Source organism: Triticum urartu, chromosome 5 (genome assembly GCF_003073215.2).
Source record: "Triticum urartu cultivar G1812 chromosome 5, Tu2.1, whole genome shotgun sequence".
Taxonomy (NCBI): domain Eukaryota; kingdom Viridiplantae; phylum Streptophyta; class Magnoliopsida; order Poales; family Poaceae; genus Triticum; species Triticum urartu.
This window is the reverse complement of record NC_053026.1, coordinates 405,371,303-405,387,157: the sequence shown is the minus strand read 5'-3', so window position 1 is coordinate 405,387,157 and position 15,855 is coordinate 405,371,303. Positions and strand designations below refer to the sequence as shown.

The following is a 15,855-nucleotide window of genomic DNA, read 5'->3' as shown; positions in this document are numbered from 1 at the left end:
TACTTCGTTTGTTAATGCTCGGATTGGTTGTGATGGGTCACGAGAGTTAGGCCGCTGATCGTGCTTGCTTGGACTTGCGGTGCTCCTCCACGCAGGCGGCCACCGTGAAGCGACACACCAGGCAGCGCCGGCCACAGCGGAGCCAGCAGAAGAAGCAGCGCAGGCGGGCCGAGTGGGACCAGGGAATCGTTTTGAACTTCTTCTCCCCCCATGCAGCCGTCTCGCGCGAGAGCTCCTCAAGGCACACCACGCACTTCTGCGCCCGTCTCGCCAGGTCCCTATTCCTCTCTTCCGGGCTTCTGGCTCGAGGTGGGCCGGCGGCGAGCTGCGGCTGTTGGTTTTAGAACGACGCTGGCTTGGATCTTCTTGAGATATAACTCGAGTACGAGTGCAAGCTGGCCCATGGAGGTGGATCGATTGCTCGTAGTGCCGGCTTGCCTGCTCCCCAGCGTGCGCTCATCTGTACTTCCGCATACGTGGCATAATTTGATTGGAACAAAATAAGTCTCGATCCCACCCCCTTAAAATCAGGGGGGAAATGATTAGATTAGAAAGAAAAAAGAGAAAAAGACAACCATAGGATGGAATGGGAGCACGGGGAGGGAGCAGGCAAGCCGGATCCGACGCCAGCTAGGTCGATCGATCTGGGGTAAACATAGCGTTGTCGTAGTCAGCAGTAAACGTACCCAAAACCGGTCAACACAGTTAAAACTGAGTTGGGGGTTGATTTGCGAACCGAGTGGGAAGTTAAGGGTGCTGGATTACCGGTTTAGAGCTCAGGGTTGAAATCAAAACCGAGTGGCAAGTTGAGGGGACTTTTCTCTATAATTTTTCGGTAACCAATACTACATTTCTAAGAAGCTGTAATAATAATAAAATTATTGCTCAAGCGAGAATAGAGGCATCATGCTGGGCGCAACAACACTGATCGGTCTTGTAGTAGGCTCCAGTCGAGGGCTTGCCGCTGATGCTGCATGCGGTCTGGCAACGATCTTGGCACTTTTCCACATGGAAGCACACAGGAGAATCCGCTCCCTCTTCAACTGCAAGTTCGATCGATGATCCATACAAGTCTCGACATAAACAAGTTCTATCTTCCTTTCAAAGACTAGAAAAAATAAAGAATATGTTGAAGGTTTGCGTTATCAGTTGGGTATGAAAAATGTTTTCTCCTTTTCAACTAAAGGGAAAGGGGGAGGCCTTGTTGTGTTCTGGGATGATGCTTATAGTCTGGAGTTGAACAAGTATGGGGAACATTTCATTGATATGTATATTTGTTCTGGCAATGATGCAAAATTGAGAAGCACTTTTGTCTATGGAGAGGCCAAGGTAAGTCAAAGGTATGTAATGTGTGAACTTTTGCGAAGAATTAAATCCCTTGGTTCGGGACCGTGGTTTATGGTTGGGGATTTTAATGAAGCGATGTGGCAGAATGAACATTTTTCTCGGCATAAGAGGTCGCCTTCCATGATGGCTAATTTTAGGAGTATTCTTTCTGACTGTAACCATTTTGACTTGGGATTTCATGGTGTTCCTTGAACCTATAATAACAAGCAAGAGGGCAACAAAAATTTCAAGTGAGACTGGACCGGGTTGTTGCGTGTCCCCAATGGTCTGCTTTGTTTCCAGATTGCAATGTGTCCCATATTATCAGTTCAAGGTCTAATCATTGTCCTCTGCTCATTCAATTATTGGGGTCTCCACGTGTTGGCAAAATTGTTAAACAACTCAGATACGAGGCTTACTGGGAGAGGGAAGGGGTTGTTTTGGAGGATCAAATTAAATCTTGCTGGAACGATGGCACTCATAATGAGGATTTGATGGATGTGGCCATGAATCTGAAGAGAATGCTTGGAAAATTGCATGACTGGAGTAGCACTTATATTGGATATCTACCTAGGAAACTTGATTTGGCAAGGAAAAGACTTAATAGGCTTTACAAAAGAAATGACAATGCAGCCTTGATGGAAAGGAAGGTGATTCTTAAGGAAATGGATGAACTCCTTCATAAAGAAGAAATTTTATGGAAGCAAAGATCGCGGATTGATAAAATTAAATGGGGGGATAGGAACACAAAATTCTTCAGATCTAAGGCTACCTGGAGAGCTAAGAAAAATAATATTTCAAGCTTGAGAAGGAATGATGGCACGGTTACAGAGAATGTGGCAGAGATCCATAATATCACTAATTCCTTTTTAAGCGTTTATACACATCTGATGGTACAGTTGATCCTTCTCTGATCATTCCCCTCATCAAGCCGCTTGTGAGTGGGGATATGAATATTGATTTATGTAAACCGTTCGGACCAAGAGATTAATGACACGCTCTTTCAAATTGGCCCACTTAAAGCTCCGGGTCCAGATGGCTTTCTGACAAGGTTTTTTCAAAGGAATTGGGGAGTGCTGAAGGAGTATATTATTCGTGCGGTTAAAAAGTTTTTTGATACAGGTATAATGCCGGAGGGTGTAAATGATACGGTGATTGTTCTTATTCCGAAGGTGAAAAATCCCCAATCAATCAAAGACTCCCGGCCTATCAGTCTGTGTAATGTTATTTATAAAATTATATCTAAGTGCCTTGCGAACAGACTGAGACCACATCTTGATGGTATGATTTCTCCAACCCAAAGTGCCTTTATTCATGGGAGACTAATATCTAATAATACTCTTATTGCATTTGAGTGTATGCATTCGTTAAGTACTCTGAAGGATGGACGGGGTGAATTATGTGCTTATAAATTGGACCTTGCCAAGGCATATGATAGAGTGGATTGGAATTTTTTGAAGTGCATGTTGAGCGCGTTGGGGTTTGCATCAGGGTGGATAAAGTGGATTATGGCCTGTGTTACTTCACTGAAATTTTCAGTACGCTTCAATGGCCAGCTCTTGGAGTCGTTCTTGCCATCATGTGGTATCAGGTAAGGGGACCCTCTCTCACCATACTTATTCTTATTTGTGGCCAAAGCTCTTTCTTTATTGTTACATAATGCGTGTACTAGAGGATCGCTTCTCGAGTTCAAGGTTAATAGACAGGCTCCGGGTATTTCACATCTCTTGTTTGCCAATGACTGTCTTTTATGTTTCAAGGGGTCAATTGAGCAAGCCTTGGCAATCAAAAATATTATTGCGACTTATGAGAAGGGGACGGGTCAATTGCTGAGCCCAGATAAATGCTCTATCTTGTTCGGCAAGAATTGTAGTACGGAGGTCCAAGTGGCTGTTATGGTAATTCTATGCATCACTTCGGAGGGAATTGAGGATAAATATCTTGGGCTCTCGATACCAGAAGGGAGAATGAAGGCTGGTAAATTTCAATCCACTAAGGAAAAAGCCCTCAAAATTTTATCGGATTGGATAGAAAAATATGCCTCGTGTGGGGCAAAAGAAACTTTGGTTAAATCTGTCCCGCAGGCTCTTCCGGTGTACGCAATGGATATTTTTAAATTTCAGGCATCACTCTGTGAGGAGTTGTCTCAAATCATTAGGAATTTCTAGTGGGTTGATGAGGAGAATAGGAGGAAGACTCATCGGCTGGCTTGGGATAAGATGACTAAGCCTAAAGGTGAGGCTGGGATGGGATTCCAGGACCTCACATTATTTAACCAGGCTCTCTTAGCTAAGAAGGCTTGGAGGTTGGTGATTAATCCCGAATCTCTGTGCGCTATAGTGATTAAGGCGAAATATTATCCCCAGGGGCATATCCTTGATACGGTTTTCCCGCGGTCAGCTTCTCTTACTTGGCAAGGTATTCCGCATGGATTGGATCTGCTTAAATCCGAAGTCATTTAGAGAGTGTGTGATGGGACTAATATTAATATCTGAAAAGATAACTAACTTCCAAGATCTTCTGGACTTAAAATTACTGTCAGAAAGAATAGGACAAGAGTCAAATGGATATCAAACTTGATGCGGAGGGATCCTAGGAGGTGGGATGAAAATATGGTTAGGCATCTGTTTTATCCATATGACGCGGAGGAGATTTTGAGGTTGCGTGTGCAGTCAAATGGGGATGGTTTGTTGCTTGGCATTTTGAAAAAACAGGGATGTTCTCAGTTAAAAGTGCGTAAAAGCTCGCGCTTACTTTGAAGGATAAAAAGAGGATGAGGGTCACTGTAGTGAGGCTGTGTTGGGGGAGAGGAAAATCTAGGATGTCATCTGGAAGGCTAATGTCCCTCAGAAGATTCACATTTTTTCGTGGAGGGTTGCAACCAATAGCTTGGCTGTCCGGGTTAATAGAGTGGTGCATCACCAGACTTTTGATACGATGTTGTAACGCCCTCGATGCGGCTATATCTCCCACGTGTCGAAGCACGACTTAGAGGCATAACCGCATTGAAAGCAATGTCGCAAGTGAGGTAATCTTCGCAAACAACCCATGTAATATAATTAGGGGAAAGATACATAGTTGGCTTACAATCGCCACTTCACACAATTACATGAATAAAGCATTACATCAACCAGTTACAAACAAGGCCCGACTACGGAGCCAAAATAAAAGAAGATTACCCCAAATGCTACACAGATCCCCGATCGACCCCAACTGGGCTCCACTACTGATCGACTAGAACGAAACAACATAAAGGACAAGATCTTCATCGAGCTCCTCCTGAGCTTGGTTGCGTCATCTGCACGGACTCATCGACACCTGCAAGCTGGTTTTGGAAGTATCTGTGAGCCACGGGGACTCAGCAATCTCGCACCATCGCGATCAAGACTATTTAAGCTTATGGGTAAGGTAAAGGTATGAGGTGGAGCTGCAGCAAGCGACTAGCATAGATGGTGGCTAACATACGCAAATGAGAGCGAGAAGAGAAGGCAAAGCACGATCGAGAAAACTATGATCAAGAAGTGATCCTAGAACAACCTACGTCAAGCATAACTCCAACACCGTGTTCACTTCCCGGACTCCGCCGAGAAGAGACCATCACGGTAACACACGCGGTTGATGTATTTTAATTAAGGTCAAGTTCAGGTTTTTTACAACCGGACATTAACAAATTCCCATCTGCCCATAACCGCGGGCACGGATTTTGAAAGTTCAAATCCCTGCAGGGGTGTCCCAACTTAGCCCATGACAAGCTCTCACAGTCAACGAAGGATATTCCTTCTAGCGGGAAGACCCGATCAGGCTCGGAATCCCGGTTACAAGACATCCTCGACAATGGTAAAACAAGTCCAGCAAAGCCACCCAGATGTGCCGACAAATCTCGATAGGAGCTGCACATATCTCGTTCTCAGGGCACACCGGATGAGCAAGACGTCGGGTAAGCCAGCCCAGAGTTGCCCCTGGTAGCCTCGGACATCACTCAGTTGGACCAACACTCAGAGGAGCACTGGCCCGGGGGGGTTAAAATAAGATGCCCCTTGAGTCTGCAGAACCCAAGGGAAAGAAAAGGCTAGGTGGCGAATGGTAAAACCAATGTTGGGCATTGCTGGAGGAGTTTTATTTAAGGCGAACTGTCAAGGGGTTCCCATTATAACCCAACCGCGTAAGGAACGCAAAATCCGGAAACATAACACCGATATGACGGAAACTAGGGCGGCAAGAGTGGAACAAAACACCAGGCATAAGGCCGAGCCTTCCACCCTTTACCAAGTATATAGATGCATTAATTAAATAAGATATATTGTGATATCTCAACAAGTAAACATGTTCCAACAAGGAACAACATCTCCATGTTCCAACAAGGAACAAACTTCAATCTTCACCTGCAACTAACAACGCTATAAGAGGGGCTGAGCAAAGCGGTAACATAGCCAAACAACGGTTTGATAGGACAAGGTGGGTTAGAGGCTTGGTTCGACAATATAGGAGGCATGATAAGCAAGTGGTAGGTATCGCAGCATAGGCATAGCAAAAGAGCGAGCATCTAGCAAGCAAAGATAGAAGTGATTTCAAAGGTATGATCATCTTGTCTGAGATCCCGCAAGGAAGAAGAACGAGTCCATAAAAAATACAAGCGGACGTAGACGAACGGGTCCTCACAAACGCGACGTTATCGGAACCAACCCGAAGAAGCAAACACCGAAAAGAAGCACACAACATAGTAAACAACCAACACATGAACATGGTATGATATGCGGGATGCGGTATGCGATGCATATGCATGATTTGACAAGGAATGATTAAACCTGGCCTCAACTTGGAAATCCAAGTGTGTCACTGGAAAGGTGAGGTGATTTCGGTTGAAATCGATATAAAGATCACCGGAATCGGATGCACGGTTCGGAAATGGCAAGAAAAACAAATATGGCACCGGTCTGCGATAAATAGCAAGTAGCCATCTAAATGCATCAAGATAATTATGCTACAGCACTCAAACATTGTAACACCCTCGATGCGACTATAGCTCCCACGTGTCGAGGCACGACTTAGAGACATAATCGCATTGAAGGCATATGTCGCAAGTTAGGCAATCTTCACAACATCCCATGTAATATGATAATAAAAGGGGAGATAACATAGTTGGCTTACACTCGCCACATCAATCAAGTACTTAAATAACATTACATCATCCAAACACTCATGGCCCGACTACGGCGCCAAAATAAAAGAGAACCCAACATGCGACAACGGTCCCGTTCACCCCCAACTGGGCACCACTACTAATCATCGGGAAAGGAAACATAGTATCGTTGAGAGTCTTCGTCGAACTCCCACTTGAGCTCATACGCGTCTCTTGGAGCGGAATCATCAGGCCCTGCATCTGGTGTAATAGTAATCTGTGAGCCACAGGGACTCAGCAATCTCGCACCCTCGCGATCAAGACTATTTAAGCTTATAGGTAAGGCAAGATAAATATATGGAGCTGCAGCAAGCGACTAGCAAGTATGGTGGCTAACTTATTCGCAAAAGAGAGCGAGAAGAGGAGGCAAAGCACGAGCGAGATACTAGAGAGTAACCTGCGCAAACATTACTCCAACACCGTGTCCACTTCCCGGACTCCGCCGAGAAGAGGCCATCACGGTAACACACTCGGTTGATTCATTTTAATTTAATTAAGGTTCAAGTTATCTACAACCGGACATTAACAAATTCCCATCTGCCCATAACCGCGGGCACAGCTTTCGAAAGATCAATCCCTGCAGGGGAGTCCCAACTTAGCCCATGACAAGCTCTCACGGTCAATGAAGGAATAGACCTCCTCCCAAGATGTTCCGATCAGACTCGGTATCTCGGTAATTCAAGACACTTCGACAGGTTAAAACAAATCCAGCAACACCGCCCGAATGTGCCGACAAATCCCGATAGGAGCTGCACATATCTCTTTCTCAGGGCACACTCGGATGAACACTACGTACAACTAAAACCAACCCTCAAGTTGCCCCGAGGTGGCACTGCAAGTGGCTCTATTTGGACCAACACTCAGAGGAGCACTGGCCTGGGGGGGTTTAAAATAAGATGACCCTCGGGCTCCGGTAACCCAGGGGAAAAAGAGGCTAGGTGGCGAATGGTAAAACCAAGATTGGGCATTGCTGGAAAAGCCTTAATCAAGGCGAACTATCAAGGGGTTCCCATTATAACCCAACCGCGTAAGGAACGCAAAATCCGAGAACATAACACCGATATGACGGAAAACTAGGGCGGCAAGAGTGGAACAAAACACTAGGCGAGAGGCCGAGCCTTCCACCCTTTACCAAGTATATAGATGCATTAAGATAACAAGGCAATATAATGATATCCCAACAAGTAAATAAAAGATGTTTCAACAAGGAACGGCCTCCAATCTTCACCTGCAACTAGCAATGCTATAAGAGGGGCTGAGCAAAGCGGTAACATAGCCAATCAACGGTTTGCTAGGACAATGGTGGGTTAGAGGTTTGACATGGCAATTTGGGAGGCTTGCAAGCAAGTGGTAGGCATCGTAGCATTGGCATAGCAAAAGAGCGAGCAAACTAGCATAGCAAAGATAGTAGTGATTTCGAGGGTATGATCATCTTGCCTGCACAGTTGTCAGAGTTGACTGGATCCTCGAAAGCAAACTCAACGGGCTCCTCGATAGCGAACTCGTCTCCCGGCTCTACCCAAACAAGACAAACAAGCAATAAGGATACAATCAACCACGTGCAAACTCAGACAACACGATGCAAAGATGATATGCTATGCGGGATGCGATGCGGGATGCAAAATGCAAGATATGACAGGAAATGCATGAACCTGGCCTCAACTTGGAATTCCAAGTGTGCCACTGGAAATATGAGATGAAATCGCTTGAAAACGATATAAAGAACGCCGGAATCGGAGTTACGGTTTGGAAATGGCAAGCGATTCAAAAATGACACCGGTCTGCGATTTACAGCAAGTAGGCATCTAAATGCAACGAGATGAACATGCTACAACACTCAAACATGGCATCAGAATACATGGCAGGGAAGCATTCAAGATGCTTAACAAAAGTCTAGCACTGAGATACGGCCAATTCATCCATTAGGAGGTCCAAACAAGCATGGCAAAAACGCAAATGGTAAAACAGATCTCAGACTTAGTGAAATTAACACTTGTCTGGAATTTCAGATCATATAGCCCTCTTCGGAGCAACAAAACAATATGCTACAGGACCTGAACATGACAAAGAAAGATATGGCATGGAGCTACTCAACAAGCTTAACAAAAGTCCCTTAGTGACCTTGAGCCAAAAGGGATCACAAAATATACTAACAAGCACACGAACATAGCAAAAACATAATCCGTTTTCAGACTTAGTGAAAACTGGGACATGCTGAAACATAACTCACGAAGGCATGTTTACGAGCTCGATGCACTCACCACGGTGCAAGTCATGGCAAAACAACCATACATCCCTTAAGAAGGCACAAAATGCAATCCGGATATGGCAAGAACAATGGCATAGTATGCACGGATCAACTACAATAACATCGGCAAAATCGCAAACAAGTTGACGATCTGCCCAGATTCGCAACAAAGTAAAAGTAGAGCTCGATTGACTCAAGCTAGGGTGCTCCATAATTGCAAACAAAGACATGGATGGATAGAGCACTACAATATTAACAAAATTCCCTTACTGATCATCCTCAAAAGAGGCACGGATCGCTAGGAAACAACATGAACATATGGCATCGTGAACTAAACAATCCCAGGACTTAGTGAAATTACTAAGTCCCTGAAAACAGAATTAGCAAGTGCACCACTTTGCAAGCTTGCACAAGTCACCACGCACATCCTAAAAATATATAGTTTGCACCTCTGGAAAGATGACAAAACCCTTAACAAAACACATATAGAACTCACGGGCATAGCATGCACACATTAATCATGGCAAAAATGACAAAAGTGCTAAACGGAGTAACAGATTGGACAATTAACTCAAGTAGCCCTCTTCTAACAGCATTTCGGGCACCAAGATGAGCTCAAATGAAAATGATGCAATGGAATGAAATGATGTACTCTCTGAGATGAACATTTTGATATGCTATATGCCCAAATCGAAGCTACGGATGCAAAGTTACGGGGCCACGAACAGGGACATATGAACTAAAAATATCCGGGACTTAGTGAAAAAAACTACCCCTAGGGTTTACTGTAGCAACCCCGATCCAGATCGGATCTCGCGGCACTGTAGCTGGCCGGATCTGAGTTCGCCGGAGCCGGCGTGGAGGAGGGAGGAGGCGGCCGGCGAGGGCGCGATCGCCGGTGGCTGAGGCGGCGGCGGCGGCCGGAGCTGGGGCGACGCCGGCGAGCTCCTGCAGCGGCTCGGGGCGGCGACCCCAACGACGAGGTGGCGGCGGACCGGGACGGCGGCGGCGGACGGCTGGGCGGCGACGGCCGGGCCGAGGAGGGATGCGGCGCGGGGCGGCCGGCTCGCGGGCTCGCGGGGGCCTTGCCTGGGCCGGGCGGGCCGGCGGCGGTGGGAGGTGGCGGCCGCCACGTGTCGACGCGCGGGTGGCTGGAGGCGGCGGGCGGACGCTGTCCGGCCCCGTCCGGACACGTCCGGCGGCGGCGGCGGGTGGATCTAGGGTTTAGGGGGGAGGGGAGACCCATGAATTTCGGAGGGGGGGCTATTTATAGGCATAAAGGGAGCTAGGAGAGTCCAAATGAGGTGCGGTTTTTGGCCACGCGATCGTGATCGAACGCTCTAGATGATGGAGCAGAGTTTGGTGGGTGTTGGGCCAAATTGGAGGGGTGTTGGGATGCAACACACACGAGGCCTTTTCGGTCCCTCGGTTAACCGTTGGAGCATCAAACGAAGTCCAAATGGTACGAAACTTGACAACAGGCGGTCTACCGGTAGTCAACCAAGGCCACTTGGCAAGTCTCGGTCCAATCCGGAAATGTTTAACCCCCACACACGAGAAGAAGGTAGAAATGACCACCGGAGGAGAACGGAGCGCCGGAATGCAAAACGGACAATGGGGAAAATGCTCGGATGCTTGAGACGAACATGTATGCAAATGAAATGCACATGATGACATGATATGCAATGCATGACACGCAAGCAATGACAAGGCAACAGCAGCGAATAACTGGATGACACCTGGCACATCGGTCTCGGGGCGCTACAGATGTGCACTATTTGTGGAATGGACGATGAAAGTACTTTTCATGCGCTTGTCATGTGTCAGAAGGCGGTTGCATTGCGGATGGCCATGAGGGACATTTGGAAGTTATCTACGGAGAACGTCTTCAGATATACATGGCATGATTGGTTTATTGTTCTTCTAAGTCAATTGAGGCCTGTCATGCGCGACCAAATTATTTTTATTTTCTGGAGAGTCTGGCATTTGAGAAATGACTTGATATTTGGTAAAGGAAAGGAATCAATATCAGCTTCTGCTAGTTTTGTGGAGAATTATTGGGCGTCTTTTGCCGCATGTCACTCTGTGCCTCCAATGGACTCGAAAAATAAAGGAAAAGGTCCTGTGGATGGATTAAGATGGGCACCTGATAATGCGGGAGCTAAGACGTTTGGACTCCCCCACCGACTGGTTTTTTAAAGATTAATGTTGACGCAAGCTTTGTGTAGAGCATTAGAGAAGCAAGTGTGGGAGTGGTGATTAGGAATGCGGTTGGGGAAGTCGTTGTATCTTCTTGGGACTTCATTGGATCGTGTCAGAGTGTGGAGGAAGAAGAGCTAAGGGCATGCATTGCTAGGCTATACATAGGTATACCTCTTCACAATTCTATTATTTTAGAGATTAATTGTGCGTTTGCTGTAGCGACTCTTGCAACAAAGAACCTTGACAGGTCAACGTTGGTTGATTTGAGGAAGGAAGCATTGAGCTTATCTAAGCTGATAAATAGCTTTCAAATGGCTAAGATTAGTCGATCCGCCGATGTGGTATCTCATCTAATAGCAAAGTTTAGTTTTGACAATAGATCGGATGGTATCTTGTTAATGATGTACTGCCCTGTGTGGTGAATTTTATATCGAATGATTGTTAATTAATGTAAGGTGGTGTTAAAAAAAATCCCCAGTGTCCAATGTTGGGAGTTGCCATGTTTAATCAGATACCACACTTGAAGGTGTTTGTTTAAATGTGTGACATTCACAAAAGGTGTTTGTTTAAATGCTTGTGAAGAACCACCTTAATGACGCTAACACCGGAGGATAGATTTCTTCTCCGCCACTCAAATGCACAAGGACTAGAGGTGAGGGATGTAGCCTGGGCTCTAAACCTTAACCATCCAAAATCTACATTTGTCGGTGCCTCTCGAGATGGAACCATGGTTAGAGCATGTACGTCCGGATGCCTCAAACCGGCCTCAAACGTTCAAGCGGCCCGTTTGTCACTGACCAGCCATGAAAATCCGACTCAAACGGATGGCCTCAAACGGGTGTCAAATGCCCGGGCTGACCGACACCCCTCATATCCAGCCCAAATATGATATGGATATGGGCATGCCCGGGCAGCTCCGCTCCGCTCCACCAAGTACGCCGCCCATCTCCATCATCCTCTGGCCCAGAAGTGGTACTCGGCCATCGCTGGGTCCTCGGGCTTGCACCAGGGTCTGCGCACGAGGACGACCGAGTCCGAGGCACATGCAGCCCAGCGTGAGCGGCAGCGGGCGAGGGAGAGGGGGAGGCGATGTCGGCGTTGTCGTTCGTGCGTGATCGCACCGGTGGATCCCAAGGTCGTGTCTCCTCGCGTCAGTCCTCCGCCACTCTCTGACGATGACGGAGACGGATGCGTGGCGCCTCCGCTAGAAGAATGCCATGGCGTTTCGACTCGCCATCGAGTTGTCGGAGCGCGAGGCAACCAAGGAGGTGGTGGCCAAGGCGAAGGCGGCCCGCCATGTGAAGGAGCAGGACCGCCTGCTTTGCAGGCTGTCGGACATGAGGTGCAGCTCCGACTTAGACCTGACGGACGGCTCCACCTCCAGCTCCGACAACGACGCACCTCCGCACGCTGACGCGTACACGGAGGAGGGGCACAGCCGCGCCGACGACCAGAAGGGGAAGGGGCCGGTGAGAAAATGGTGATTTCCTCCGCCCTTCCCCGTTATGCTTATATTTTAACTATGTTTTAAGTTCGTAGTATGGATTTGCCGTTGAACTCCGATAAACTATGCTTCTTTTGTCCGGCGATGCAAAGTTGATCCGATGAACTGCGTGTGTTGATTGTGTTTACGTGTTTACGTAGCTTTGCATGAGTTGCATGATTTTGAGGGTTCGAATATAAGGGGCGCGGGTGTCAAAGCCCGGTCAATGTCAGGCACGTCTACAGGCGTTTGAGGGCCTGGATTTGTATGTCTGCTCTTATGTAGCACTTGTGTGGACCAGGGCGGAGCAAGATGAACCCCCAACGCACCAAGTATCTTTTTTTTTTGAAACAAACCAACCCACCCACCAAGTTTCAACTCCTCTGTTTGACGTTCTATGCGTTTTGTTAAAGCCTGATAAATTTTCAGCAGGACGCGATGTTCTCGTCGTCTGCCAGGCAGCTGTGGCTTCTTCATTTCTGGAGATGTAGGACACATTGACACTTGTCATCCTGAGTAGACGTTGCGTGAGCGTGTGTCATGCCCGTGTTACTCTCGGTGTATCTACCTCAAATGAAGATCAAAACCTCACCGTGCAGATTAAAGATTTCCGAGAGATGTTTTCTTTTCACATGGGAATGGGATTTACTACATGGTAAGTACAGCTAGCCGGCTCTTCGCAGGTAGACCATTACCCCGAGGCCGGTGACCAGGGCAGCCCCGGCCGCGACGCCGCCGTAGGCCGCCGACCACGCTTCCCGGCTGGCCAGGTCCATCGTCGTCGTTCCGTTGCTAGAGGCCAGGCTTCTCCGGCCCGGCGTGCCAGAGTAATCCAAGAAGAGCTTCAAACCCTGCAAATGCAAAAGAAACAAAAATAATTCAAAGTTCAAACCAAACCGGCTGAACAGAACAAGTTTTGTGATGCTGGTGGATCCATGCATGCATGCCTTCCATCCGGAGAGCCTGGCGTGGTCGACCGCCGCCGTGAGGTCGTCGTCCGACGCCAGCACCACCATGTCCCGGTCTTCGTCTTCGTACTGCAAGCACACGTACGTACCAGCTGGGTCATGCATGCATGCATTTACCCAGTTTCATCATCACATGTATCCCGCGCGTGATGAACCACTCACCAAGATCTGAGGCAGACGGTGGCGGTCGATGTCGGTGCCGAGCCTCTGGAGTATGCAGGTGACCAGCGGCGTCAAGCTCTGCACCTCTGCAGCGCATGCATGCAGACGATGAGCAGCGGGTTAATGGGGGCGAACACGTACGACACGGTCGGCGGCAGCACGTACGTACCGCAGCTGAAGCGGTGCATCCGGCCTCGCCTGTCCTGGAGCTTGAAGGAGAAGAGAGCGGGGTACGGCGGCTCGGCCGCCTCGTGGATGACTTCGGACATCATCTGGGACCTGGTCGCTTCCTTCTCTAAAAGAAACTGGGACCTGGTCGCCTCCTTCTCTAAAAGAAACTGGGACCTGGTCGCGTCGCTCATCAGAGACTGGGTTTCGATCTCGTCATCCAGCGAGCCCAAGGCCATGGCGGAGTCCCAGAACCTCTGGATCATCGAGATTGTCGCCTCGTCCCCGGTGCCGCTGCTCTCAACCTATACATTTGAGCAATCAGTAGGAGACATCTCGACCAACTCAAGCCTTTTCTGTCTTCTGAAAAAAGGAGGACTTACGATGGAGATGGCGGCATGCGTGATGTCGATCACGTCGACGATACACACGATGGAACCATCTGACCCAAAACAGACGGTGAAAACAAAACACAAACTTTATGTTATATCTGAGTGACAGGTTGCCATTTCTCTTCTACTGAACATAGTACATAGTATGTACCTCTGTCCATCACGGGAAGATGCAAGAACTTGCGCTCTTGCATTGTCCGGAGAGCATCCAGAATCGGCGTGTCGACCGTCGCGCATTCCGGATCTAGAGTCATGACCTATAGGTGAATCATATACGTTTTGAGTAGCTTCCATCATTGTCTGCTGCATGAAACTCAGCAATGCCATCTACCTTCTCAACAGGGGTTGAGTCTGCGGGGAGATTCCTCGCGATCATTCTCATCAAGATGTCCCTAGAACTGCACGCCCGTAATTTGTTGCCAACAGCAAAAGAAGAGAACGAACAAATGGTCATCTGATCATCTAGCACAACGAAATAGCACTGCAAGTGCAAGGCACGTACGTGAGGATGCCCCGAGGTTTGTTCCCGACGGCCACGACGGCAGAGCTCGCATGCGCCTCCACCATCATCTTGGTCGCCGCGAGCACCGAATCGCCCGGCGCTGCGATCACAACCCTACATTATAGATCCACATGGCATCAGTTCTGATGAACTAACGCACTACATGCGCAGATAACTGAATGAAGCAAATGCAGAGGGGCTCATGAACCAAACGTTGAGTCAGCAGTGATTATTGTCGACAAGGATGGCCTCAACATTTGCTCCTTGAAAGCCTCTAGCAACGAGCTCGGGTTACCTGCAGATCCAACCTTATTCGTTTGATAGGGATGTATAGTATAGATGATTTGACTGCAATCAGCACACTTGAAATAGGATTGATTGCTAGGATTGCTGCTGGTGCTACGTACTCCCAGAGTGATACTTGTCGGTGCCGTCGATCACCGCCTTCCCCTTCTCGGACGCCTGCTCCATCCTGGCGATGGCGTCGTAGAGGCACTTGGCGATGTCGAGCATGGCCATCACCTCCCCGTTCTCCACCACCGGCAGGTGCCTGAACTTGCCTGAAATTACACGGGAGCAATTAATTAATCAACTCTTCATATAGAGAAGGGAAAAGGCCAGGTGCAGCTCGACCTTGGACCATCTTCTGCAGCGCCTCGACGGCAAGCGTGTCGGAGAGGACGAAGACCGGATGCCTCGTCATCACCTTCCACACCGGCGTCTCGTCCATCCTGACCTCGCGGGCGATCACCCTCGTAGCAATGTCCTGTAAATTAAATCACAACTCAGAGCGCGCATTGGCAATTCCATTTCCACCTTCCTTGTCGAGAGAAGGGAATTAGCTACGGCATGCACCTTGTCGGTCAGGATGCCGCAGAGCAAGGCATTGGAGTCGGTGAGGAGCGCCGCGTCGACCCTACGCGCCGCCATGCGCCGGCAAGCCTCCAGCACGGTCGTGCTCTCCGGCATCGTCAGCGCCTTGGACAGCCGCAGCCGCTTCACCGTGCGCTCGCTGCCCAGGGTCCTGCGTCACCGGCCACGCGATGCATGCTACGGCGGTCGGTCAGGTGATCACAACAACAACTTACATTTGATCAAGCATGCATGCATGCATGCAAAGAAATTGATCGGAAGGGAGATGGAGGCGGGTACATGGACCGGGCGAGCCCGGGCTTGGGGCCGGCCATGCCGGCCGCCGCCGCCCGCCGGGAGCCGCTTCCCAAGG

At 48.6% G+C, this 15,855-nt stretch overlaps 1 protein-coding gene across 1 annotated transcript; it reads right to left on the bottom strand.

The window, feature by feature from the left end:
* Positions 1–13,103: 13,103 nt before the first annotated feature.
* Positions 13,104–15,635, bottom strand: LOC125556093 (CBS domain-containing protein CBSCBSPB5-like). Its single transcript, XM_048718888.1, has 13 exons — positions 15,486–15,635; positions 15,264–15,396; positions 15,038–15,190; positions 14,844–14,925; positions 14,631–14,744; positions 14,460–14,526; positions 14,280–14,385; positions 14,120–14,178; positions 13,914–14,041; positions 13,738–13,847; positions 13,569–13,654; positions 13,386–13,475; positions 13,104–13,289 (listed from the first exon to the last, which is right to left on the bottom strand). The coding sequence occupies exons 1-13, from the start codon at positions 15,597–15,599 to the stop codon at positions 13,104–13,106; spliced, it is 1,428 nt and encodes a 475-aa protein (XP_048574845.1). The 5' UTR covers positions 15,600–15,635.
* Positions 15,636–15,855: the final 220 nt, after the last annotated feature.